The 26,934-nt window shown below is 39.4% G+C and overlaps 1 protein-coding gene across 1 annotated transcript in view; it reads left to right on the plus strand.

Annotated features, from left to right (window-relative positions):
- Positions 1–805: 805 nt before the first annotated feature.
- The window catches only part of RGS5 (regulator of G protein signaling 5), a 52,764-nt gene continuing 26,635 nt past the window's right edge, over positions 806–26,934 (plus strand). The window contains exon 1 of the mRNA XM_032291550.1: positions 806–1,185. Within this exon, the coding sequence (XP_032147441.1) occupies positions 1,142–1,185 (44 nt within the window). The 5' untranslated portion in view covers positions 806–1,141. The remainder of the gene's footprint in view (positions 1,186–26,934) is intronic.

Genomic DNA, 26,934 nt, shown 5'->3' on the forward strand with positions numbered 1-26,934 from the left:
CAGTGCCACTTGTTTTTAGCTTGAACTCATGCCGACCTTTTAGGCAGTTACATTTACAGATTAATTTGTGAGAACCCTGGGCCCCGACAGGACAAGACATAATTCACGTAAATTTTGGTAAATATTCAGGTAAATATTCCTTGAGTGATAGGAGGCAGGAAAAGTTTGAAGGGGAAGGGAAGACAAGTCTAGGCAAGGATGGCTAGGGTGGGGAGGTCCAAAGAATTATAAAGCATTAGTCATCCAAGTAAAGAATAATCAGAAGACCACTTACAGAATTAACAGAGTTCAGAGGTACTATCATTACACTCAATCCCTATTCAGATTTTGGTGTATGGTCTCCCAGATCACTTTTTTAGTATCTTCGCAGACATATGGATTCATAAAGAGCATATAGTAATTATTCACATTTGTTTTGATTTATATAAACAGTAATCTTGTCTCTCAGCTCCATAAAACCTCGCCTGGTGCGCTCTGAAGGCTCACAGCATCCCAGACCGGCCTCCATCACCCACTTATAATGTGTTTTGGGGTCTTGAGGGGAGGGAGCTTTCTCTTTCTCCTCTGAATACCTAGCATCCAGGTGAGTGTCTGGCATATGGTAAGTACTCACATACACATTCCTTGAATTCCGTAGATCTCAATTTCTTTTACTGTGAAACAAAGTTGGGCTAAACAATCTCCGGGAGCCCTTATAGTCCTAATAATCTATGACTTTGACCGATCTGAAGTGGTCCAAGGCATTTTACTTCACAAGAAAGCTCACCTCTTCCCTGTCATTGGCCTGAGATTATGAGTTCAAATAATAAATGGCCTGTGAACAGTTTAGGGTCTAACCCTGCCCTGTCCGATCAGCAAGAGAGTGTTGGGATAAGAGCAGATGAAAGCCTTATGCCACAGCAGTGCCTGCAGCAGAGAAAGGATTCCCTCCTCCACCTCACGCCCCACTGCTGCTGCTGCTCTCCAGCCTGCAGTTTCCTCTAAGGCTCTGGATTGGCTGGAAGAGCAACAGAGGGCTGGGAAAGAGCTTCTATATATGCCTCAGAAGGAAAGGCATCCCAGACAGTTTTGAAGTTTTCAAAGACTGGTTCTGCTGTTAAGAAGTTGTACTTAAAGCGGAGGAGCTAAGCCACCTGCCAAAATGTGCAAAGGACTTGCAGCTTTGCCCCACTCATGCCTGGAAAGGTGAGAACCAAGTTATTGTGGTTTAAGAGATGTAAATATGGAGAGTCTTTACTCACAGGAGCAGAGGTAACAGAGGTATTGTAGTTTGTGGCTAAACTGAGGTGAAACCAGTGCTTGTAGACTGGGTATAGTCTCTTCTCTGTAAACAATATAGATATTTTGAAAGATCCAAGCTAGGAGATTTATACAATTAGAATATTTCATACATCATTTAATATCCAGAACATCATTTCCTTCAAGGAGATGCCTATTCTGTAAGTGCTTATTCTGAATAAAAACTGTATGGTTACAGGTATAGATTCCAACATCAAACTGCCTAGATTAGAATCCTGGCTCTACTACTTACTCCTTGTGTGGCTTTGGGCAATTTATTTAACCTCTATGTAGCTCAGTTTCCTTATCTGTAAAATGGAGATACTATGTTCTCTACCTCACAGGCTGGTTATGAGGATTGAATGAATTAATGTATATGAAGCACTCAGAAGCATGTCTGACACCTAGTAGGACTGTTTAAATGTTGATTTTTATTAATGTACAGGGACTGGAAGAGGGAGGCAGGTTTGCCTTGAGGAAGGAAATTTCCCATTGTTCTTTGTTCTCTGACCTCATTGGATAGAAATAGCTGGATAGCTAGAGAAAGAAAAAGCCCTTGGGATGCAGGGGTTATTTATTATCTAGCATTCTTTTTTAGCGAAATACATCAAAATCTTTGATGCTCCCTGGTGTCCCTAGGCTGGACAATATTCTGGAGGAAATCCTAGGTATCCAGGCTAAGTAAATCGAAGAAGAATAAATATCTTACTTGTTAGAAAACTTAACCCAACCATCCTATCTGATGGAGAGAAGTAGAGATGCTTCTCCTCTTATTAAGAATGGATTTGATTAAATTGGCTTTGATCCCTCATTAAAGTGAATAAAGGAGATCCTTGTGCAGATGTTCATCCCATATGCATTAGGAATGTTTGTCTTGGAATATTTTGTTGTTTAATGGGCTATCTATGACTTCTGTCTCTTACAATCTCAGGTCTTCTTTTTGATAACTTCCGCACTAGAAATAACCTAAAAATAATTTTAAGGTGATAACATAGTAACATATAATTTTTTTTCCAATAATACTCTCTAGTAACTGAATATGAAACCTCCAGGGAGCCTTACTCTCTGAATTATGGCTTTCAAACATTTTTTATTATGATCCATAGTAAGAGATATAATTTACCTAATGATCTTGTACACACTTACATATTGATAATTAAAGAAAAGCACAGCATATTATTATTGTTTTTAAATTTACATAAAAGAAACTTGTAGCTATTAAGTTGTAGTAGTTAGATCGTAACTAGGGGATCAATATTGTCTATTGTACCAACCTGGGGAAGAGGACAAGTTTTAAAGGTAGATACTATCTATTGCTATCAGCCTGTTCTTTTCTCTTACCTATTGTATAGAAAGCCTAAGAAACAGGGAGAGCACAGAGCACTGAAAGGCACCCAAAACTCCTTGAATATAAGATAATGTATAATTATTTCCTTTTTCATTTTTATAACTATGAGAATTGCAACTTGATTTTAATGGATAATTTTAGCCCACTTATTGTTTGAAATTGTGTACCTCATGTAGTGAATAAATCTTGTCTTATTAATAGGTAAACAGTTGACTTTAGAATGATTATAATATTAGTTTTCCAAGCATTTTGTGATTCTACGACACATTGCTTGACATTTGGTGAAAAATCAATAGAATTTATGTTGAAAATTTGCCATGTTAATTATTTCGCTCTATGTGTTCTCATAACTATGCATAATATTTACGGAGATATATAAATGGAACATTTCTTTCAATGATTCCTATTACTGTATTATATCTGATTCACTAGCAACATTAATATTGGATCATGTCTTTTAATGCACAGTAAATTCTTATGCACCAGAATATAACTCATGTTCATGTATTAAAGAGTGGCAAGTGGTAAAGAAACAAGCTTTTTTCCCCCAGAGATTCACTGAATCTTTTATTTACTGGAATGCGGTAGAATACTGCAATTTTTGTGCACTATTATATATTATTTCATAATCTGTTTTCATTGTAAATAGGGTAATTGTAATTTCTAATTATAATGCTGTTGAGAAGAATGTTTTTGAGCAATGGAATTGTGAAGCTGAGAAGCTGTTAGCATGTTTCCATGGAAAGGGTCTAACACTGTCTAAACTAAGAGGAAAATGATACTTGAATAAATGCTTCCAAACCTGCTTTCCATGCTCTATTCTCTGACTCCCACCTTCCTCCCCTACACCGGCTCCTGCCTTTGCATTTCTTCTCTCCAAGCCACAAAAGGAACATGGGTATGCTTCAATGCTTAGACAAAAATATTTAAAAATTCATATCAAATAAATTAGGGCAGCAAATACACATCACAAAAAATCTGCTTTAAATGAAAAGCTCTGCTGAAGAGTCCAGTTCTAACTTTTATATGGCTTTAGAAATATAATTCAGTTTACAAAAAGCTGAATAGCATACCATTATTTATCAAAGTGGAAAGAGTACTAGTTAAGGAGTAAGGCACAGACTCAGTTTTGTCATTATCTGAATTTGTGTCCCTGAGGAAGTCATTTTACTTTTCCAGGACTATATTTTCTAATTTAATAGGCAAAGGTTCAATTCATTGTTCTCTAATATGCTTTCCAGTTCCAACATAATGTAAACAAAGTGAGGTATGCTCTTAGTCTCAATGACTACTAAGAGATGTAATTAAAGGAAAATTTTCCTGATTTATTTTTCTGTAAAAGTTTGAGAGCAGGTGGGACATGCTGGTTCATGCCTATAATCCCCTCACTTTGGGAGGCGAAAGCAGGAGGATCCCTTGAGGACAGGAGTTTGAGGCTGCAGTGAACCATATTACACCACTATACCCCAACCTGGGTAACAGAGCAAGAGCCTGTCTCTACAAATCAATCAATCAATTAATTAATTAATTAAAAATAAGAATAAAGTTTGAGAGCAATGAAGAATCAAATAATGAAAAATAATCAAGGACCCAGTCCTGTGGTGAAACCACTGGGCCATGGGAAAAGCAACATGCTCAGTGATTCTAATGCTGATTCATAAGAAAGCATTTATAAGAATAATTTACTTCATGTAAGGGGAATTGTTTTTGACAGCAACTCTTTTTTAGTAAAGAATATAAAACAAACTTTTTTTTTTTAACAACAAAAAGAGAAGGTTTTTCCATAAGATTAAAGGGTGGAATATATATAATGGGTGAAGATAACCAAAATCTGCCACATAAAGTAAGAAAAATTTCAACAATTAACAAAGACTCAATTTTCTAAGGCACCTAAGGAGAAATTTAATCCTAGAAAATATTCCTTTCTCAATGTCTAGAGAAGCTTTCAGCCAAAGTCAACTTTGATATATTTGTATAAACGATGCTTTATTTGGATTTTTAAAGAATATTGCTCACGTATCCAAGACTGAGTCATCTATAAAGAAAAAAAAAAAAAAGAATATTGCTCATTAAAATTTTAAGTAGGGCTCACATACTTTTATATGTTTAAAGAGGCAAATAATCCAAACATCTGGGTAATGAATAACCATAAGCATACAGTTTCTCCCCTCTGGCATATTGAAACCTGTACTATATGGGTGAGAATCTTACATGGTCAATGAAAAAGAAAAGAGTTGAGTCAATTGAAGATCTTATTTTTACCTATGATTTTCACTTTGAATTTTAGCCTTCTTTTGAAGATTTATTCTCATAGTCCGTTGCATTCCTCTAAACAAGTTTAAATTTTGAAGTAAATATTTCTCTTTGGGGTAATGGAAGTATCACGAAACAAAAGTGTTACTTTTAGCCAGGCGCATTACTCATGCCTGTAATCCCAGCACTTTGGGAGGCCAAGGTGGGATGATCACTTGAGGCCAGGAGTTTAAGACAAGCATGGGCAACATAAGGAGACCCTATCAAAAAAAAAAAAAAAAATCCCCAAATTAGCAAGGCACAGCCGATTGCACCTCTGGTGCCATCTGTTTAGGAGCTGAGGTAAGAGGATTGCTTGAGCGCAGGAGTCTGAGGCTGCAGTGAGCTTTGATCACCACCACTGCACTCCAGCCTGGGTGACCGAGTTATTTTTTAATAAGAGGGTTATTTAAAAAATTAAAATACTAATAATTGCATTGGTTGCATTACATTGTGATGACAGCTTTGAATTTTAGCTTAAAATTGTGTGCTTATGGTTATCCATTGCCCAAAAGTTTGGATAACGTTGCTTTAAATATATAAAAGTATGTGAGTCCTACTTAAAATTTTAATGAGCAATAGTCTTAAAAATCTAAATATCATTATAATATAAAGCAATCAGTGCAGTTTTTAGTATTTTAAAGAGCTACAAGCCCTCTGCTGCTCTAGGTGACTGGCATAAATCTGTTTTCTGTTTCAGACTAAAAAGGCTGCTAAGGGTATAATGTGTTTAACCCACAGTTCGCACATGGGCTTTACACATGGGCTTTTGTCCATCTCAAGGGTGTGTCAATGCTAGGAATTTCAGAAGCCATATAAAGTAAATGGGAAAGGTGATTTTCAAACATTATTTTTAATTTTATTTTTCATTTGTATTTGTTTTTTAAAATTTTCTTTTTAAAATGTATTATTATTTTACTAAACAATCAGTTTTTCCCCACTTTCTCTGATTTATGTGGGTCAAATGTGGACAACTTAGAATAGAAAGGCAGCTTATAAGCAGAACTACTAATGAACTAATCTTCCGAGATTGTTAAACTTTTGAAAGCACTAGATTGAATCAAGATCCCTGGGTTTGCAGGATAAATAAATACAGCCTTTTCCAAAGGGATGAGCACATCCTTGGGCGAATTGTAGAGAAAAGGTAAGCACCAAGTGTATTAAAGACTGGCAATTAACTTGAACAACTGATAGATCAATTGGAATGAATTGAGGAGCATCAGAGAAGCCTGAGACAGGTCATAGCAGGGCCTCTGGTTGGGTTTTAGATCATGCTTGCTCAGAGTAAGTATGAATTTCAAGCTTACTACAGTGAGATATTCTAAAGATGTAATTGAAAGCATCGCAGTGAAACTTTATAATGTTAAGAAAGTGAGTGAACTATTTAATAACATTTGGAGGGGATCACCAAGAAAAAAAGTTTATTTTGATTCCTACTGATGAAACAATATCAATTATTTCTTTGGATTGCCTTTCAAACATGTGTACCTGCCTTAGACATATAGATGAAAGACCCATGCCCTGCTCCCATGAAAATTTAAGCCCAGTTAGGGAGCTAAATAAAAAAAAAATTAATGCTCAGTGTTGCAATCTGCTATGAAGGAATACATGCATAAAGTGCTAAGAAGCACAAAAGTTGAGGTAGTAGATGGGGCCCCTAGAGCTTTTGGTGGATAGGGAAGAATTTACAAGGTTACAAGGATGATGCTTGAACCAAGTCCAAGAGGATAGAGGAGTGCGCCAGGTCTAGACAGGAAGAGGAGAGAAAAAGAAGACCATCTAGGCCAAGGAGACAGGCCTGCATGTGCAGAGACTCAGAGATGAGAGGGCACAGCCAATTTGGCTGATGTTATGACATCAATGTACAACCCGTATTATCTCTCAGAGGTCAGCAAGGAGGGAAAACTCTGGGTTTCTAACCACAGTTAACCTCCTGGGCAACATGTCCTTCATATGGTTCTCTGGGAACTTCTCCAGTGCTCATCTGTTCCCAACTCTGAGGATGGAAGAGATTTATTCAGGGGAAAGGTGGTCCTCCCCTTTGCCTAAACAATTCAATTACTAAAAATGTAGACTATATTTGGCATATAGTAGGCAACAAATAAATATTTTGTTGAAGGAATGCATGAATGAATTTACAGCAAATAGAGACAGGAGCACTTCCAGGACAGCATTCCTTGGGTGTTAGGGAGAGCAAGAACAGCATCAGTGGTGACATTTTAGGCCACAATGGGAAAAAGAGTATGTGTTGCTACATAGAGGTGCCTGCTGTGGGAGAAGCAGAGTGGGGATGAGGAGGAAAAGAAAAGCAAAGGAGACTGCATTTCTATAATTTCATGAGGAAAACCGCATTAAAGAGGCGAGTCTTCTTTTGGCTGCAAAAATGGTATCCCTTAGGTGAGCTCTAGGAAATTGTACTGCCTGGGCTGTTCTCACGCAGTTACTGTTGGAGCTTCTTTAGTGAATTACATCCTGTATTCTAGCTAGTTGCCCCTTCTATTCCGTCTTTCATTTAGTCTGGGTTATGCTGAATCATCGGATATCAATTCATAATACTTTTAGATCCCAGAATCTTACATTTTGAAACATCCCTGAAAGGTTATCTTCTTCTCTGCAAGGACTACACACTCTTACGGGATAGATGATATCTAGGGACAGAGTTTATTTACATCTCTGGAGCCAGTGTTAATGGTGTTTGTCTGTACTGCTGGCCAGAGAGCAAAGTGGCTAAATTTTAATTAATTTAGTCAGGATCAATCATTAGTAACAGGAACCAGAATATGGCTGGAGGCCAGAAGATAACAATTTCCTATCTCTTTCCTCCTTTAAAGTTCCAATCAGTTCTCAGATAACACTGCATCTGCGTTACTTTGAAGGCTGAGTCACCCAGAGGATAAAGACCAGTGAAAGCTTGATTGCTTTTGACCATGGAGATAGTTACTCTTAAGATTGCAGGATTCAGGAACAGGAAAGAAAATGTGCAGAGTAAGGAAGGATGTCAGCTCACAGTCTGTCCCCTCCCTCAAGACCAGTGCTTGAACTGCAATGGGGTGGGGTAGAAAGAACAGTGGTTGTATCTTTACCTCTATTTCTTCCTTACTGTATGAACTTTGGCAAGTCACCAACCCTTTCTGAACTTCATTTTCTCATTGGTAAATGAGGATATTTATCTTGTGGGGAAAAATGCTATAAGAAATAAATGAAATATTACAGTAAGTTGGCTAGTTTTAAGTAGAAGGACCCCTATTAAATAATTATTTTCCAGCCGGGCGCGGTGGCTCACGCCTATAATCCCAGCACTTTGGGAGGCTGGGGTGGGTGGATCATGAGGTCAAGAGATCGAGACCATCCTGGTCAACATGGTGAAACCCATCTCTACTAAAAATACAAAAATTAGCTGGGCATGGTGGCGCACGACTGTAGTCCCAGCTACTCGGGAGGCTGAGGCAGGAGAATTGCTTGAACCCAGGAGGCGGAGGTTGCGGTGAGCCGAGATTGTGCCATTGCACTCCAGCCTGGGTAACAAGAGCGAAACTCCATCTCAAACAAACAAAATAATTATTTTCCTTTCATCTTTCTTATCCCCTTTGTAGATAGTGAAGAAACATAATTTAAGTCAGCCAATTATGTGCCAAGGCCTTTGGTAATACTCCTTTTTATCCTTCCTCATCATAACCTCATCTTTTAAAAAATAATAAATTTTTAAAATAGTACAGCATTTTTAAAATAGTTTATTCATAATTTTTTCAACATATATCGATTTTAAAGCATTATTGTTACTTTTGTTTCAGTAGTTTTTGGTGTACAGTTGGTGTTTGGTTACATGAATAAATTCTTTAGTGGTGATTTCTGAGATTTCAGTGCACCCTTCACCCAAGCATTGCACACTGTATCCTATACACAGTCTTTTATCCCTCATCCCCCTTTCAACCTTGCTCCCTGATTCCCCACAGTCCATTATATCACCCTTATGCCTTTGCATCCTCATAGCTGAGCTCCCACTTATAAGTGAGAACATATGATATCTGGTTTTCCGTTCCTGAGTTTTTCTTAGAATGATGGAGCCTCCAGCTCCATCCAAGTTGCTGCAAAAGACATTATTCATTTTTATATGCAACATGGTGTATGTATACCACGTTTTCTTTATCCCCTCACTAGGTCAATGGGCATGGAGGTTAGTTTTTTATCTTTGAAACTGCAAATTGTACTGCTATAAACATGCCTGTACATATGTCTTCATATAACGACTTCTTTTCCTTTGGGCAGACACTGGATTGGGATTGCTGGATCAAATGGTAGTTCTACTTTTAGTTCTTTAAGGAATCTCCACACTGTTTTCTATAGAGGTGTACGAATTTACAGTCCCACCAGCAGTGTAAAAGTGTTCCCTTTTTACCACATCCATGTCAACAGCTATTGTCTTTTGACATTATAATTATCAACATATATATCTTCTTAAAAAACATTTCAACTCTTTACAAAATAATAGACTTATTAAAAACCATAATCGTACCTAAAAATTAACAAGAATTCTATAATTTACTGAATCTCCAGTAAGTATCAAAATATTTTCAATACTCTTTTCTCAGTTGGATTGCTTGTATTGGGATCCAAAAATGTTCACATATTGAGATTTCTTAATCTTTTATCTCTCTTAGTCAATAGGCTTCTTATTTATTCTTCCTTGCAATTTATTTGTAAAACAAGGTCTTTTTAGACTCAAGTGTAAGAGGCTATATGACATATGGGAAAGGTACTGGATGGAGAATATCGGCATCTGAGCTGTAACATTGGCTTCTACTGCCTAGTGAAGGGTAAATTATGAGCCACTTCCCCTCTCCAAGTACCACTATTATATCTGTAATAGGACATGTTCTATTATATGGTCCTTTATATTCCTTCTAGCTCTAACACCTTCTTATTCTGAATTGGGACACCATGTATTTTGAGAAAATACTCCATTTATATTCTAATTCCTTATTCATCTAAGTCATATAGGAAAGGCTGGGAAACAAACTTCCGGATATAGCTTAAAAGAAGCAATCAATTAAATATGTGCAATTTTCTTCCCATAACTTAAAAAAATCTCAATGGACTCAATTAAGAACCTCATGTTTTACCCGGTGCAGTGGCTCATGCCTGTAATACCAGTGCTTTGGGAGGCCAAGGTGGGCAGATCACAAGGTCAAGAGATCGAGATCATCCTGGCCAACATGATGAAACCCCGTCTTTACTAAAAATACAAAAATTAGTTGGGCGTGGTGGCGTGTGCCTGTAGTTCCAGCTACTCAGGAGGCTGAGGCAGGAGAATCGTGTGAATCCAGGAGGTGTGGAGGTTACAGTGAGCTGAGATCGCGCCACTGCACTCCAGCCTGGCGACAGAGCAAGACTCCATCTCAGAAACAAAAAACCTCTTATTTCTTTAAAAGACTTGTGATGACAAGTTCAGAATATACTCCCAATTTGTGAAAAGTATATATTAACAGGCAGTGGAAAGTGACTCTATTTTGGTGAACTCTACGAAGACAAAGGATGGTCTCAGTTTCTTGTACAATTTGAGGATGAGTTAGAATCTGAATATAAGAGTTTATGATGGTTGCACTTTATTTACAGTTAACTTCATTTTTTCTTCTTCAAATGTGTAAGGTCACTGAGGGCAAGATAAAAAAGTGAACATAGACACATCTGACTTTGGGTGTGTGGCACCACAGACTACATCTATGCTAACCACATTTTCACCAGTGGGTAAGGGTGGCCCACTCATGCTCTTCTGAATGCTGCTTAGAGGTAAACTTGTCATTTGCCTTAACAGTGCAGGAGTTTTCCTCCTCGAGGACTGGATGAGAAGGATAAGTCAAGGTTTCTAGGTCTTACATAATTAACCAATTTTCATCTGCCATCTGGATAGATCATGAAGTACTGACAATTCTCGGAAGTGCTATGAAGACTGCCGATGACATAAATCCAAGTCAGGCATGTATATGCACAGCAACTGCAGTTTTCAACCAGATTAGCAGCATATGGTTTGCCTCCAGACTAGGCATTAGAAATTGGGTCATTCTTGGAAAATCTGTAGGTGTGGTCAGCCTGATTATAGGATGCATGCATTATTAACACAGCTAATCCATGTGTGTTTTTAGGTGTATTTACCCCTACCATAGAGCTCTGAAAAGTCCAAACAGAGTATTTATTTGCAAGGTATTCCATTCAGTTGTCATGTCTAGGTAAAATAACTTAACCTGATTTTTCTTCCCTCATTCAAAAAGGAAATATTTCAGTGTTTAAAGGAATTGGCCAAGCAGCTTTTGAATACTTTGAACAGTAGATACTTGATGATCATGTTGGTTTCACAAATAGTAAGTAAGGCTAAGACCTTTATTCTATATTCTCCATGTTTTCTTTCCCAACTGTTTCCCCAGGCACTGCTCAAAGCAGCACGTAGCCCACATGGACAGATCATTTAGAGCCTTGAAACTCTACATTCTAGAAAGACATTGGAACTATCATATTAGAGTCAGAAGAAGAAAAGCAACATGAAATAAAGTGACTGTGAAAATGTGAAGTGCTCTCCTCTGCCAGTGTTCGTTATTATTAGCAAAGTGTGTGGAGCTGTTTTGGTCAAGCTACCACTTTTTGATATTATCTTGTGCCGAACATCTGTTTCTTGATGAGGCACTTGTCTATGGGATTCAGGAAGTTTAGAAAGAATCAAGATGTTCCATTAAAAAATAGCTTCCTCTATTTTGGCAAGTTATTTATGTGATAGTTTGTGAGAGATAACCAGTGCATGGGAGTATGAGGTCACATAACCTGTGTACTTGGGACAAGGTCAGCAGGAGGACCTGGGGGTCTGATGCTTTCTGGGTGACAAGCTTCCAGAGTCTAAAATCTTGCTTCTGAATCACCCAAGTGCAAAACAAGGTATCATTTGAACACACACATGCATGTGCATGCACACACACTTACACACATATACCCTCGATAATTATTTATGACTTGGATAAAAGATGGATTGTTTGTTGAAATCAGAGATTTGTGCACACAAACTGAAAGTATAGCTGGGCCTGGTAGGAAGAAACATTTTTTTCTTACATGAAGATGAACATAGGTTAATGGGATTTTTTTCCGTCTTAGTCAAATAGGTGTTTCCTATATTCATAGTTTATATTTTAAACTAAATGAGAAAAACAAATTTTTTTCTCTCCTCACACAATACTTCATTTCTGACACCCAATGTGTGGATTTTCCAAACCAAGAAATTCCCTAACTTTTTGCAGTCACCAACTGCGTGTTTTACAATTCAACTGAACTCTGACACTATCTACTTGGAGTTAACATCATATTCCACTGGTTAAGGGCTCAGCCCCACAAGACTGTCCCCCACTTCAGATGGCAATTGCAAGTTCAGCTATAAATTGGAGTTTCCTATAACCTCTTCCTTAGCTTCAATAATCTGTATGATGGCTCGTAAGACACAGAAAAACATTTTTACTTTTACGATTTATCATAAAGACTATTGCAAAGATATAGTTGAACTACCAGATGAGGAGGTACATAGGGCAAGGCATATGGGAGGGGGCACAGAGCTTCTGTGACTTCTCCGGGCACACCACCTCCCAGCACCTTGACGCATTCATTCTTGTTCACCAGCCAAGAAGCTCTCTGAACTCTGCATTTTAGAGATTTTTATGGGGGCTTCATTACCTAGGCATAATTGATTATTAAGTCAATCTCCAGCTCTCTTTTCTCCCCAGAGGAAGCTTTTTTGAAAGCTCCTAGCTTCTAATCATAGTTTGATTTTTCTAGTGACCAACCCTTATCCAGGAGGCCACCAAGAGTTGCCTTGTTAGAACGAAACATGGTCTTCTTACCCAGGAATTCCAAGGGATTTAGGAGCTTTGTGTCAAGAACCAGGGTCAAAGACCAAATACTAAAACAAAAGGTGTTCCTAGCACCCTTATCACTCAGGAAATTATAAGAATTTAGGAACTTTGTGCCAGGAGTTTATGGCCAGAGACCAGGGGTTAGACTATGACATAATAAGAAACACACTCATGAAGGCAATAAGCTGGCCCTTCACGCCTGCACTGCCCCCGGTTTAGACAACCAATGTTTCAGTCACTTGTTCTACTTGTCCATTAAACTGTTGCTCTGAGGAGGATATCTTTCTGCTCATTGCTGGACATTACAGGCTATACAATGTGTTCCTTGGTCTGAATAAATGATGGCTGGCTACCCAAATTACGGCACTATCTTCTTTTATTTTTTTTTATAGCACTTTGAGCATTTGCATCTAACACCTCATAAGCAAAGCACACTCCAGGGTCAGTGGCTATTCCTGTCAAGACCCACTTGTAGCCCCCGAAGGCTACTGGCATAAGTCTCACTTGCCAGCTATGTTCATGGCCATCCCACCTGGGAATCTGCCAAATAGCCATCCACAGTCTGTGTCTTTTGCTGACAAACAGGACAGTTCTTACTGGCATTTTGTTTTTCAGAGCATGCAAGAAGAGTATGTCCAGATTTAGTCCATCTCTGCCTTACTGTAGTACTCCCCTATCCACTCATTTCATGGGCCCAGGTAGCTGTCACAGGAGAGCACACAGGGATATACATTTATTGATCCAGTCACCTTTCAAACCTGAAAGGGACTTCTGATGGCCAGCAGCATGGTCTACTTTAATGAACCCCTTGAATTCCCATAGTTGTCTCCATAGAGCTGGGCCCCCAGGTGGGTAACCCTTTAATGGGCTAGCCTTCCACTAACCATATGGCCAGGCAATTGGCCACTGACCATGATTCAGTAAAAACTGAAACACAGGGGCTTTCATCATTGTTAAATTCTCCCAGCATTGCTAGACAAACAGCATGCAATTCAGCCCACTGGGCTGACCTGCTTTTATCTTCTTTGATAGGGGCGACAGCCTTCCAACAGGATGCTGTCCTTACACTTTGAAACTATTGTCCACAAACCAAGTAACTGTTTGTCAGTCAAGCACTGTTTATACGGTATTGTCTAAATGATGATAGAGGTTGGCAGTTCCTCACATAGTTCCACAGTCAGTGCTAGGGGAAAAGGGTTCCCTGCTTGTATCTGCTCCCTCCATTCTCCAGATATTATGATCCTGTATAAGCCATTTTTATTTGACTGTGGAACTCTTCCAGGCACTGCCATCCCCATTAGAGTGTTTCACTGATATCACCAAGACACCATGGGCATTTCAGGTTTCAAGATTATTTTATGTCCTTCAGTTACAGAGGCAGTTTCAATTAATATCCAATAGCAAGCTAATAATTGACCCTCAAATGGAGATTCTCTAGTCCAAACTCCCAGTAGTTGTCACCACGAGGTACTCACAGGCTTTTGCTATAAGCCTCAGTCTAAGCTCTGTATAGGCTTTCAAACAAAGATTATGTGCATTCAGCCTCTACTCTATATTGCTTAGGATTCAGGAATCTTATTGGTTCTGATTTAGCATGCTCAATTAGCATGGTTTGGAGAGCAGATTTACATGTCTTCTGTATTACAATACTAGATAGGGGAAATACTCCCCAGTCAGATACAATGTTGATTCTCATAATATAACCACTTTACACAGAGCCTGCTTAAACATTCCAACTTTCATAATACTATCACCTTCAAATTTTTTCATAATTCTATCAAATTTCAAATTCTATCAAATCTCAGATTTTTCTGTTCTTTCAATCTCATTGTAGCCTAAGTGAGGACTTTGCCAGTAGGTTTTGGTACCACAGTGCATGAGACTCCTGCTTCTAGGAGTTCTGGAAACTTTTCCTCTCTACTCTCTGACCATTTACCCACTTATAGCAAAAGGTTTTGGGTTCCCACAAGGGGTGGAGCTCAGAGACCCTGACCTCTTTGTCAATCTTTATCTCAATGGAGTAGCCTAACTTTTACCCAAGCAATTGCAGTCCTATTTCTCCTTGTAATCTTAGCCTTCTGGCTTTTTAAACTTCTATAAACTGGGGTAGATAGAAGGAACTTGGTTAGGGCCCTTTCATCACCAGAGATCACTTTGACCCCCACAGCCTTTGTCAGTGTTGTGTTAAAACGCTTGTTTTAACCCCATCAATGTTTGTTTTATTCATCTCACTTCTTAATAACCATCTAAAGATTTTATCGTGGTTGTATGAGTCCCATTACACATCTCTTTATTTCTCTGTTTGTTTTGCTCCGTCGGATCACCTAATGTCTTAATAACTTTTTAAACATTTTTACCTTGTTGGGAAGAGTTCCTTGACTCTTCCTTCTGCCCTTGGCCATCCTCTTGTTAACTACTTGTACCATTTTTATTAGCATCTATACAACCCACGAGGGGAAGCCAAGATGGCAAATTCAGTAAAACTTCCCAGATTGTCATTTAATTTTGCCATAGTAAAATTATACGGAGTGCCCATGCAAATGGTGCTTTTTCGCCCGCAGCACTTAACATGTCCTGGGAATACAGGCGTATTCAGGGAGTGAATATCCTGATTATCACAGTTCAATCCCACATGGCTTGTGCTCTAAGCACAAAAGCTGCTTCATCTGGGCTGTTCTACATGGCATTTATGTGGGGAAAGGAATGGTTCACCTTCCTGGGATAGACAGAGCTTACAGTAGCTTTTATCTAGTTCGCCAGGTTGGCTCTTCCCTCAGGAATGACCTCCTGTGTCTCTGGATCATATTTTACCATCTGTAATTATCTCATAGTGAACTGTGGGTCCAGAATTCACCCCAAATCCATTTTAGTAAAGGTTCTTCAGGAAGCTGATGATACCAATCCATAAAATGAAAGAACTCTTTCACACTATATGCCCTGGTTTCAGTAGTTCCCAGGTTGTGCCCTCTCCCTGTTGACTATCTTTTCGGTGACCAGAGGGCTCACAGGTAGTTCTGCCATTCTGCATGTTTCCTTTTGTGGGTGCCTTTCAGGATAGTGCCTAAAGCTCAGACTAACTCACACCTGAATTTGGTCCAAAGTTGAGGTCTAACCCAGCGCTTCGAATTTAGCTATTAAAGATAACAATAGCCACAGGACTGTATGCCTAGCATGCCTCTTCTTAGTTTGTATTTCCTTACATAGCCAGTGAACCAGCTCCTCAAGAGTCAAATCTACCCCCATTTCTAAACTCCGCTGGTAACTCTGATCTTTGGTAACTGAGTGTAGCACAGCTGTGATTTCATGCTATGTCAGAAAAACTCCTCAAACGTGTTTTCCATCTGCTCTCACACCACCGCAACAATCATCAAGAAGACTTCTGCTATTTTAGAAAAACCCCCATATGCCAAGCAGTGGACACCAGCTGAGTGGCCTCCAATTCAATTCCTGCACTATCTACGCAGAGACAGCATCAACTCCCACAGGTTGAGGGCTCAGTCCCACAACACCGCTTCCCCTGCCAGTGGTAATTTCCCACCTCTGGAACTTCTGACAAACTGGCTTCAAGTTGAGATTCCCAAGATCCCTCTTTGGGTTCGATTAATTTGCTGGAGTGGCTCACAGAACTCAGGGAAACACTTAATGTTTACTGGTTTACTGGATATTGCAAAGGATACAGAGAAAGAGACACTAGGGCAAGGCCTGGGGGAAGAGGTGCGGAGCTTCCATGCCCTCCCTGGAGCGCCACCCTCCACCCTCTGGGAACCTGCTGGTGTCCAGCTATCTGGAAGCTCCCTGAACCCACTTCTCTTGGGTTTTTATGGAAGCATTTCTTCCGCCAGAGTATGAGGCAGGACCTCTCAGGGAAGGGTCTAAGACCCACAATCACAAAGGTTGGAGAAGATTAGAGTTCTGCCTGTGGTAGGTGAAAGGAAGGCTGGAGAGATTCTGTTTCCTGAGGCCCCACACACGCATTAACACAAAAGGCCATAATAAGGGGGTTATGAACCAGGTACCATGGACGAAAACCAATGTATATCATAACACCACACATACTATAGGTGACTAGGGGGTCATAGCCATTCTCATTTAGCTGGCAAGGTTGAGAAAAATGCAAATAAGATTATCTCAAATTCTAATCTGAGGGTTAAAACACCTGTCATTTTCAAAAATTTCCCTCTAATCTTTTATCTTCTGGATCTACTAAGTATAGCTCAGCTTTTATGTCTCTTCTGGTCCAGATCGGGCCCTGATGTTTGTAATTATGCTGAAATGTGAGTGCAGATGGCTGAACCGCAGCTGAGAGAAAGGGATATGTAACTGCCATTAGCCACTATGGAAAACATTTTATTAAATGGATACTGGCTCAAGAGCAGGAAAAAGAAAATGTCAAAGACAGTTGACAATTATGACAGACTAGGAATGAGTGCCTAGCACAATTTTGATCAGACAGAGGCCTGTAATAAAAATCCACTGAATTGAATTGATAGATTCTGCTCCTTATATGGGATGTGAATATTTTCCCTCTTCTCTAATATGACCAGCTTAGAATCAAAGACTGAGAGTTGATTCAGGGTAACAAACCAATTCCTTCTCCTACAGATGAGAAAACAGGTCCAAACTGTTTTGGGGACTTGTCCAAGGTCACATAGTTGTGAGATGGAGCTCATGCAAGGCCTCTGGATTTACATGTCATCTTCATTTTATTTTATCTGATAAACGTTTATTTAGGAATTTTGGTCATATAGTCATAATTTTGTCTGTCTCTGCTTTTAAGATATTTATTCTTCCATTAGCACATCTTTCACAAAGTTTTGGTTACTACGCTGCAATCTTTAAAAAGAAATAATTTTTTTTCCTATTTCTATTTGCCAGATACATATAACTGCCAGTTAGAATATCTGAGCAACGTGAGAGAAGTGATATTCCACGATAATAATTAAAAGCCCATATGCTGACATGAGACCAGGTTGAATTCTACCTCTATCATTTACTTGGTGAATTTGAGCAACTCATCTAAGTTCTCTGTGAGGTCACAGTAATACCTCCCTCCTAGGATGATTGTGAACACTAAATAAGTTTATGCATTGCATGTGTTGAGTGAGTCATATAGTTAGCTGGGAAATGTGTAGTTTATCTTAATGTTTGCTTTTTCCTAGTTATCTTCAGGTTGGGACAACCTTGCAGCCAAACCTCAGAATGGATCTAAAACAGGGAACTGGAAAGCATCAGGAAATATCTTCATCTCCCTGCAGAGGTGTAAGAATGGGACTCCCATGAAAGGGCCCCTTGCAAGGAACACTAGAAAGTAAATGAGACAACTGGATGACAGGAGGAAGGGGAGAAGGGAGGATCACAGATAGCCAAGTTGAGCCTGGGGGTTGAGAGGATAGCTGGACTACTGATGGAATATGATTATGTGAAAGGGAAGCTATTTGTCGCAGGGGATGAGTTCATTCTTCTGAACTCTCACCTTGCCTTTTAGGAATTTTTAGATGATTTCAAGTCAAAAGCCCTGAACTTCCTGGACAATTTTATAATTGTTAGTTATTTATTTGATTTTAAAAACAGCTGTGACTACCATATGCAAGACTCCAGCAAGTAATTCATAGGTGACATGGCCATAAAAATGAAGCCCACCTCCACCTCTGCGTGTGTGTGTGTAAATGAACTTTTGGACTTAGGACAGAAGGAGCAATATTGGAACAAATAGCTGGTTCAGGGAGGAAGATTAGATAAGGCTGAGAAACAGATAATTCAGTAGAGGTTAAAAGAATTAAGATTATCGGTTGGGTGCAGTGGCTCACACCTGTAATCATAGCACTTTGGGGGGCAGATCACCTGAGATCAGGAGTTTGAGACCAGCCTGGCTAACCAGGGGAAACCCTGTTTCTACTAAAAATACAAAAACTTGGCCAGGCGTGATGGTACACATCTGTAATCCCACTTACTTGGGAGGCTAAGGCAGGAGACTTGCTTGAACCCAGGAGGTGGAGGTTGCAGTCAGCTGAGATCATACCATTGTACTCCAGCTTAGGCAACAGGAGTGAAACTCCTTCTCAAAAAAAATTAAGATTATCTACTAAGTGAAAATAGAATGGTAAAATGAAGATGGGAGAACAGTCTGACTGGTTTTAAGTCTATTTCCTATAGTTGCCTAAATTTTAAAAACAAAAGCTAAGTGAGGTATATTAGCTTATTTGCTGCTATAACAGTTGCCACAAGCTTAGTCACTTAAAGCAACATGAATTCATTCTCATACAGTTCTAGAACAGAGAAATCGAAAATGGATCCCTAGGGCTGCATTTCTCCTGAAGGTTCTTAGGGAAATTGATTTATTTGCCTTTTCTAACATCTAGAGGCCACCTGCAGTCCTTGACTCATGTGACAGACAGCAGTACAGCATTTTTAAATCTTTTCTTTCTTTGTCACATTGCCTTCAGACTTGACCCTCCTGCCTTCCTCTTACAAGGACTCTTGTAATTACATTGGACCAACTTAGATAATCCAGGATAAATTCCCACTTCAAGATCCTTAACTTTATCACTTCTGCAAAGTCCTTTCTGCCACCACGGAGGGTGACGTCAGGATGTAACTTTGGCCATCTGACTTGTACCCCTTTGTCTTCCTGTTTCTGTTTCTATGTCTTGCTAACTGTTCGTCTGTCACCTAAATACCTTTTCATTTAACAGATACTGTTTTTCCCTTCTTTTTGGAGGATGGGGTGGTCAGAGAATGTTCCCAACCTCCTCTATGGCTTCTCCAAGTTCTTAGGTCTTTTTTATTCCTTGGTGATGTGTTTCATAACTGACGGTCTCCTGTCACTGTGACTTACATTTGCAGTACATAAAAATATATTTGCATTTGTCTAAGATGGTTCATGTCTACAGTCTAGAGAAGGGTACTCAGCCCAAAGATACCCTGTTGTCTAGTGGCAACAGGGTGCCTTTTGCTTGGTTCTTAGACTTCGTTGCTGCACTAAGCCCTGATCTCTAGCTTAGTGACTCCTGTTCCAGTAACCACACAATTTAGGGGAGTTTCTATTCTTTAGTCCTCAATGTGCAGGAACCACAGGGCAGACTACATTGGTCATTGAGAAGAAAAGGAAAGAATATTCTAAGGATGCTGAGGAGAAGTTTCCAAGAATGTAATTCTGCAACATTTGCATGAACCTTGAAAACTTATTTGAAATTTTTAGAAAACTTACTGGGGAAATGTGAACTTTTATATTACACATTGGAAGGAATCTCTGGAGAGATGAGAGAAAGACAGGAAGAGGGTACTTACTTTGGGATCCAAACCAATATCCTTTCCTTCTCTGGCATGCAAGGTCCCAGTAAAATAATGCATCCTCCAATGTCACTCTTGTGGGAATCCTTTTCTAGTTCTCTCTCAGAGAGAAGCTATCACTTCATTCTATAAACTCTCAGAGAACTTTTCTATTTTTCTTGCAGTTTATATCATTTTTACTCAATTTTCCTCAGAGTCAACGTTGTCTGTGTATTTGATATTACCTAATTTAATTATTAGCATAATCTTTCAAGATAGATATTGCCAACATTATTATTTTACCAGTGAATAAGTTAAATATCTGGACCAAGGTCAGAAAACACACTCTATAACCCCGAGTTTAACTTCAGGTTTTCTAATTCAAAACTAAGGGCTTTTTCTACCATATCACAGCTGCACCTCAATAAAAGCATCTATGCATGTCTCCTTTGTAAAACGAAAGCAGTCTGAGGTCAGGAATAATTGCTTATTAGTTTTGTAAAACAACCCCATAGCATCTAGTACAGTGCCTGACAAATGGTGTTTGCTCTATTAAAATCTGACAAGTAAATGAATACAGAAGTGAATGCAAGAATCAATCAATAGATTGTTCTTTAAAATGGAAATCTTGGGAATAATAAGCAGCTGTTAAATTTGGGGGGAAGAAGAAATGGTTTGAGATTGAATTCAGTGCTTCAGAAACAGTCCTCTTATTCCTCATTGTTACACCCTTTGCTCAGCAAACTCTTTTAGAAAGCTGGCAAAGATAAATGTTGACCAAGTACTGTTGTTTTCAGTGATTAATCTGTACATTTTATGTAAACGTATTGTGAGAGGGCACACTGAAGTCCTGGGAACTGTAATTTTATTAAGTGATGTAATACACGTTAACGCTTATTAAGATCTCAATTAATTTTACATTTCTCCTCCTTCCCTTCTTCTCTAATACCTTTTACTACCCCTTTTATTTATTTTTTATGATATATAAAATGAGTTAAAAATACAGTCATGTACAATAAGAAGCCTTCAGTCTACAACGTCCCTCCGCGTAATTCAAAGCAGAAGAACATGGAGACGCTCAAAGGCTTTGAATGACGGTAGTGTTCAGAGGAGCTCTCGTGGGAATCCCTTCTGACCCTTCCACCTTTGGAGCTCAGAATAAACCATAAAAGTCTGTCTTCCTTGACTTGAGGACAATTTTCCCACTATTCATTATCTGGCTTCCAAAATGATTTGCCAAAAGTCCAGCAATCTTGCAAACAACATTTTGAATAAGATGAGGGAATTTAAGGCCAAAGGGAAATAAACTGTTTCTGTCCTGTTGGTCTCGTCCCCCCACTGTCTCCGTCCTTACCCCCAGTAACCTACTCTGAGGGATGAGCATGTCAGAGACAGGCCAGAAAAGCATGGGAAATATCTCAGTTTCCATGGGAATCATTGCGTAGGGAGTGGCCAGTGCTTGGGAAAAACAATACTCTTTTAAAAACTCAAGTAAAATTACAGCACCAGGGGGTGGTAGTACAACGTAATTGAGCTGAGCTAGGCAGCAGTGGTGGGCTCCACACTTACTTTCTTTGTCCCTCCGTACAAGTGCCCAATGAACAGGCCAACAGTGTGTCTTCTCTTTGCTATCTGAATTGGTTGCGTTATTATGAGGTGGAGAGCTTCCGAAAGGAGTTTACCTTGAATGTTAGTTAAACAGATCTCTGTTGAGCCGAGCCGAGCCTAGCCTAGCCTAGCCTATGCTATCCATTCACCCATTCAACTAACATATATCAATCAACACATATATGCAAGATGCTATGACAGGGATAGGACAAAATAATAGTGATAACAATAATAGGTGACAATTATAGAGTAGTTATAATCCTATACACCAAGCGCCATGCTAAACCCCTTCATGCATTAACTTATTTAGCATCACAACATTATCTATGAGTTAGAAACTCTATTATCACCATTCTTACATAGAAAAATGAAGGCTTGGAATGTAAGTAATTTGCCATTGTCCCTCTGCTGGTAAATAAAAGTTGGAATATATCCCAAGCAGTGTGGACCTGTGCTCTTATCATCTATGCCATCCTAACAGTTAAAGCAACTTTACGGGGCTTATGTTTAAGATGCTCTGGGGAGACGAAGGAAGTAAGATATGGTGCCCATCCTGAAGGAGCTTACCATCTCACTGGGAGTATATACATACGGGACTGTTAGGTATACATTTACAGAAAGCTAGAGTCACTCTGTAAAAACGAGCTATCCATACCTTAGAAGAAGAAATGCATTCTGTTCTTTGCTCTGTCACTTACTGGCCATGAGAACTTGGAAACATCTTTTAATTTCTATAACTCTACGTTTTTCCACTTTTAAAATGGGGAGTGCAAATTAAAAGCTCTTTAAGGTCCCTTAAATATGTCTCTGTTTTGTGATTTTATAGTAGAAAAGAGAGAAAGCAGTCTGGGAAGGAATACTTACAGAGGTTTTGAGAAAAGAGTGAGGCTTGTTCTGGTCTTGGAGTTTTAAATTGGCACAGAGGGCCGGGCACGGTGACTCATGCCTGTAATCCCAGCACTTTGGGAAGCCGAGGCGGGTGGATCACGAGGTCAAGAGATTGAGACCATCCTGGTCAACATGGTGAAACCCCATCTCTACTAAAAATACAAAACATTAGCTGGGCATGGTGGCGTGTCCCTGTAATCCCAGCTGCTCAGGAGGCTGAGGCAGGAGAATTGCCTGAACCAAGGAGGTGGAGGTTGCGGTGAGCCAAGATCGCGCCATTGCACTCCAGCCTGGGTAACAAGAACAAAACTCTGTCTCAAAAAAAAAAAAAAATTGGCACAGAGGTGGAGGGAGGAAAAGATGGTGTGCTTGGGAGATACTGAGGAGGCCAACAGGACTAGGTGTGCACGTGGTTGTGGGGAATAATGGGAAATAAGGTTAGCAGTTAAGGATGTTAGAAGTCAGAAAGCGATGTTTGAAGTAGATATGGTAGATCAGTGGTTCTCAAAGTGTGGTCCTGAACCAGAGATGTGAATCCTCTAGCCTCCCCTCAGACCTCCTGAATGAAAAAACGTCAGAGGCAAAGGCTGCATACCATATGATCTTATGTATATGAAAAAAACAAAACTATAAGGATGGAGAACAGATCAGTGGTTGTTAGGGATAGGATAGGGTAAGGGCTTTATTACAAAGGGACAGCATGAGAGAATTTCTGGGGTGACAGAACTGTTTTGTATCTTAACTGTAGCAATAATCTGTGTTAAAACTCATAAAATTGTATACCCAAAAATAGTGGGAAAAAAGAAACTTTGGAGTGGAGCTCAGCTGTCTCTGTTTTAACCAGAGCTCCAAGTAATTTGGGTGCACAGTGAAGTCAGAATGACTGTGTTTAATATAGAGAACCATTAAAAGTGAGGAGTAAGTTATCACTGAAAGGCTGGTCTGACAGGGAGGGCTGAAGGCACTGCAGTAGGAAGAGGGAAATGGGCAGGTGGGATGTTACAGTAATTCAGACCTGGAGAAAGGTGGTAATTTAGGTATGAGGAAATAAGGACACATTTAAAAGGATTTTCTGGGCTGGGTGCAGCCGTTCGCCCCTGTAATCCCAGCACTTTAGGAGGCCAAGGCTGGTGGATCATCTGCACTCAGGGGTCTGAGACTAGCCTGGGCAACATGGCAAATGTGGTCTCTACAAAAAAGTATTCAAACAAAAGTTAGCAGAATCGGTTGAGCCCGGGATGCGGAAGCTGCAGTGAGCCAAGATCATGCCACTGCACTCCAGCCTGGTGACAGAGTGAGACCCTGTCTCAAAACATAAAAATAAAAGGGTTTTCTGGGAAGACAGAAAAACACTTGTGAGAGATTAGCTCTTGGCAATAAAGAAGACAGTCTAAATAATGTAGATCGGAGAATTTATAAATTGTGAGAATGAGGAGAATATTACAGTTACATAAAAATGGGGAGTTGGGAAGAAGTGTTGAGTAAAAAGGAATATATGGTGTCATTCATGAAGCATTGAACATCTCAGGTCCTTGATTTTTCTCATTTCTATATTAAATGTATTGAATGTGATAATATTGAAATCTTAATTTATGAGAGCTAGAGGAGCTGTTAGAGGTTGTTTCTCTTTTTCTTCCTTTTTTCTTTTTTTTTTTTTTTTTTGACAGAAAACAAGAGAGCTCAAATAACATATTCAAGATCACCCAGAGAAGTTCTGACCGAGTTGATAATAGGATTTAGTCAAGTGCAAATGTTTTGCTGTTGTACTGTTTTTTGTTTTTTCTCTATTTCCAATTGCTATGCTCTATGTTACATTCTATGTTGACAGCTGTCACCTTTTTCTGTTAATAAGCTACGCATTTTCCTTCATTGGCACGGGACTTTCTCTAAGTAATAATAATAAACCTTGCCACTTACAGAGTACCATAGTAAATGTGCTAGGCACTAACATTAGTGTTTCATGTATAGTAACTCACTTAATCACAAAAGGCTTATGAAGTAGTTACCATTCTTATCTTCATTTTACAGATGAGAAAACTAAGGCAAGGCAAGTTTTTAAAACTTGCCAAAAGTCACACATGCACTAAGATGAATCTAGTTTGGCTCCAATATCCAAGCCCTTTACCACTATGTTATTGTCTCTTGCTTTAAAAAAAAAAAAGACAAGAGACAATAATTGACAGTAGAATCACATTTTGGCATCTGTTTTCTAAAACCCCGAATCACTGATATGGTAGCTTGTTCCCAGAGACAGGATTTTTGCCATGGTTGGGAGTTGGACACTGTCTCTGCCAAGTGTGGGGAAGATTTAACACAATTCAACATGTTACTTGTGACTGTAGTAATGGAATGGGGATCTGGAAAGTATCTCATGATATTGCTTGGACAGATCCAGGTGGTCATATGACTTAGTTATCCAAAACAGCTGGTTGCTAATCTTTTCTTGATAACTTTTCTTCTGTAATGGAAACTTCACCACATTTATTGTTCATGATTTCCATGGTTTCATCACCATTACAGTTAGTAAGTTCTCTTGAACACTTCCTGTTTAAATTTAAGCAATCTTGTATGTGTGTGTATGTGTGTTGGGGTAGGGGCCTTTCATAATTATAGATGGCTGGGCTTTGAAAATTTATAAATCCATTATTATTTATCAGTTTCTTGTTCGAAGCTTCATAATCTCTTGAAGCTAGAGCCCTGTGTGTGAGTTTGGGTATCATCTTGGCTAAGGGTAGGAATCCTATTGCTTAGGAGCAAGTCTCCTGAGGGGCACCACATAGTTGTTCCCCTGTGTGCTCCTGCCAACTCCCTGGTCTCCTGAAAAGGTGCATGTGGCCGGAGAAGATGAGGGTTTGCCTAGTATCGAACCCTAAATCCCCATCCTCTGACATTTTCTCAGGGATTCTCTCTCTTTTATTTTTCTGCTTCTTTTATTTTTATATTATTTTATCTCATTTTATTTTTTTGAGACAGAGACTCCCCTTTGTTTTCCAGGCCAGAGTGCAGTGGTGCAACCTCAGCTCACTGCAACCTCTGCCTCCTGAGTTCAAGCTATTCTTGTGCCTCAGCTTTCTGAGTAGCTGGGAGTAGAGGCACATACTACCACGCCTGGCAAATTTTTTGTATTTTTAGTAGAGACAGGGTTTCACCATCTTGGCCAGGCTGTTCTTGAACTTCTGACCTCAGGTGATCCACCTGCCTCAGCCTCCTAAAGTACTGGGATTACAGGTGTGAGCCATGGTGCCCAAGGTTTCTGCTTCTTTCTTTACCACTCAACAAATACAGAAATCTTTCAGTCCTTCTCTCTGGGAACAAGCTACCATATCAGTGATTCAGGGTTTTAGAAAACAGATGCCAAAATGTGATTCTACTGTCAATTATCATCTGCTTTTGACCTCACAACACAACTCTCTCAGAGGCAAGAAAGCACAAAATGCCAGCTACAGTCATTAAAAAGGAAAAATTCCATGTGGAGGAACACAGAAATTAACACCTGAAACATTAATTTGTATTTAAGCTATCATTATCTTTAAGAATTGCTACAGATCTCATGTTTTCTGCCTGTTTGCCGTGGAGAGGGGTGGCTATGTGATCATGGGTGGAGTCCTTGCACCTAGATTCAGGAGTTGTATGATTAAATAAAAGTCTGGTGACCTCGTGTGGTCCTCCACACTTGGATATATTAGAGATCCGGGGAGATAAAGTGTGTTTCCACCCCCAGGTTACTGAGGAAGAGGATGCCCAAGTAGGGCCAGGTTTATGAAAGCAAGACCACCCTACACATAATGAAATCCAATTGTTCCATACTTTTTGGACAAATACTTATTAATAAGTTCAGGTAAAATGTTCATATGACTTATTCTATAATCCCAATAAAGTCCTAGTTCTTTCTGCCTTGACTACACCTTGTATGAAAGGTTTGCTCAGATACAACAATATTCTAAGCTGGAATTCTAATACCCTTTAGTTGGTATCAGACAAAATAAATCTTAGCATCAATGGCTAGATAGAGGACTATGTGGGAATCAAGCCACAGGTTCCATCTCTAAGGGTTAAGAATGAATTACATTGTCAAAATCTTTCTATGGAATTGGTGAGGATTTCCACAATAGCGTCACCAGTCCAAGTGACTTGAATATTATTATTGTGACTGGAGAGAGCCCATTATCTAATAAACAAGGCTACATGTAAGCACTCACTTCTAGCATGTGTTCTGCTAGTTGGCAAAGCATCTGATGTCAATCTCAATAGAGATAGCTGAGGCAGCTACAGAGCCTCCTTTGGAGTGTGGTCTTTCTAAAAAGCTTGTTGACCACCGTTGAGATGCGAATGCTTAATTAGGTCAAGTAGCTGAATTAACTATGACAT

The sequence above is a fragment of the Sapajus apella genome, unplaced genomic scaffold (genome assembly GCF_009761245.1).
Source record: "Sapajus apella isolate SASKATOON/1434 unplaced genomic scaffold, GSC_monkey_1.0 scaffold25, whole genome shotgun sequence".
Classification (NCBI taxonomy): domain Eukaryota; kingdom Metazoa; phylum Chordata; class Mammalia; order Primates; family Cebidae; genus Sapajus; species Sapajus apella.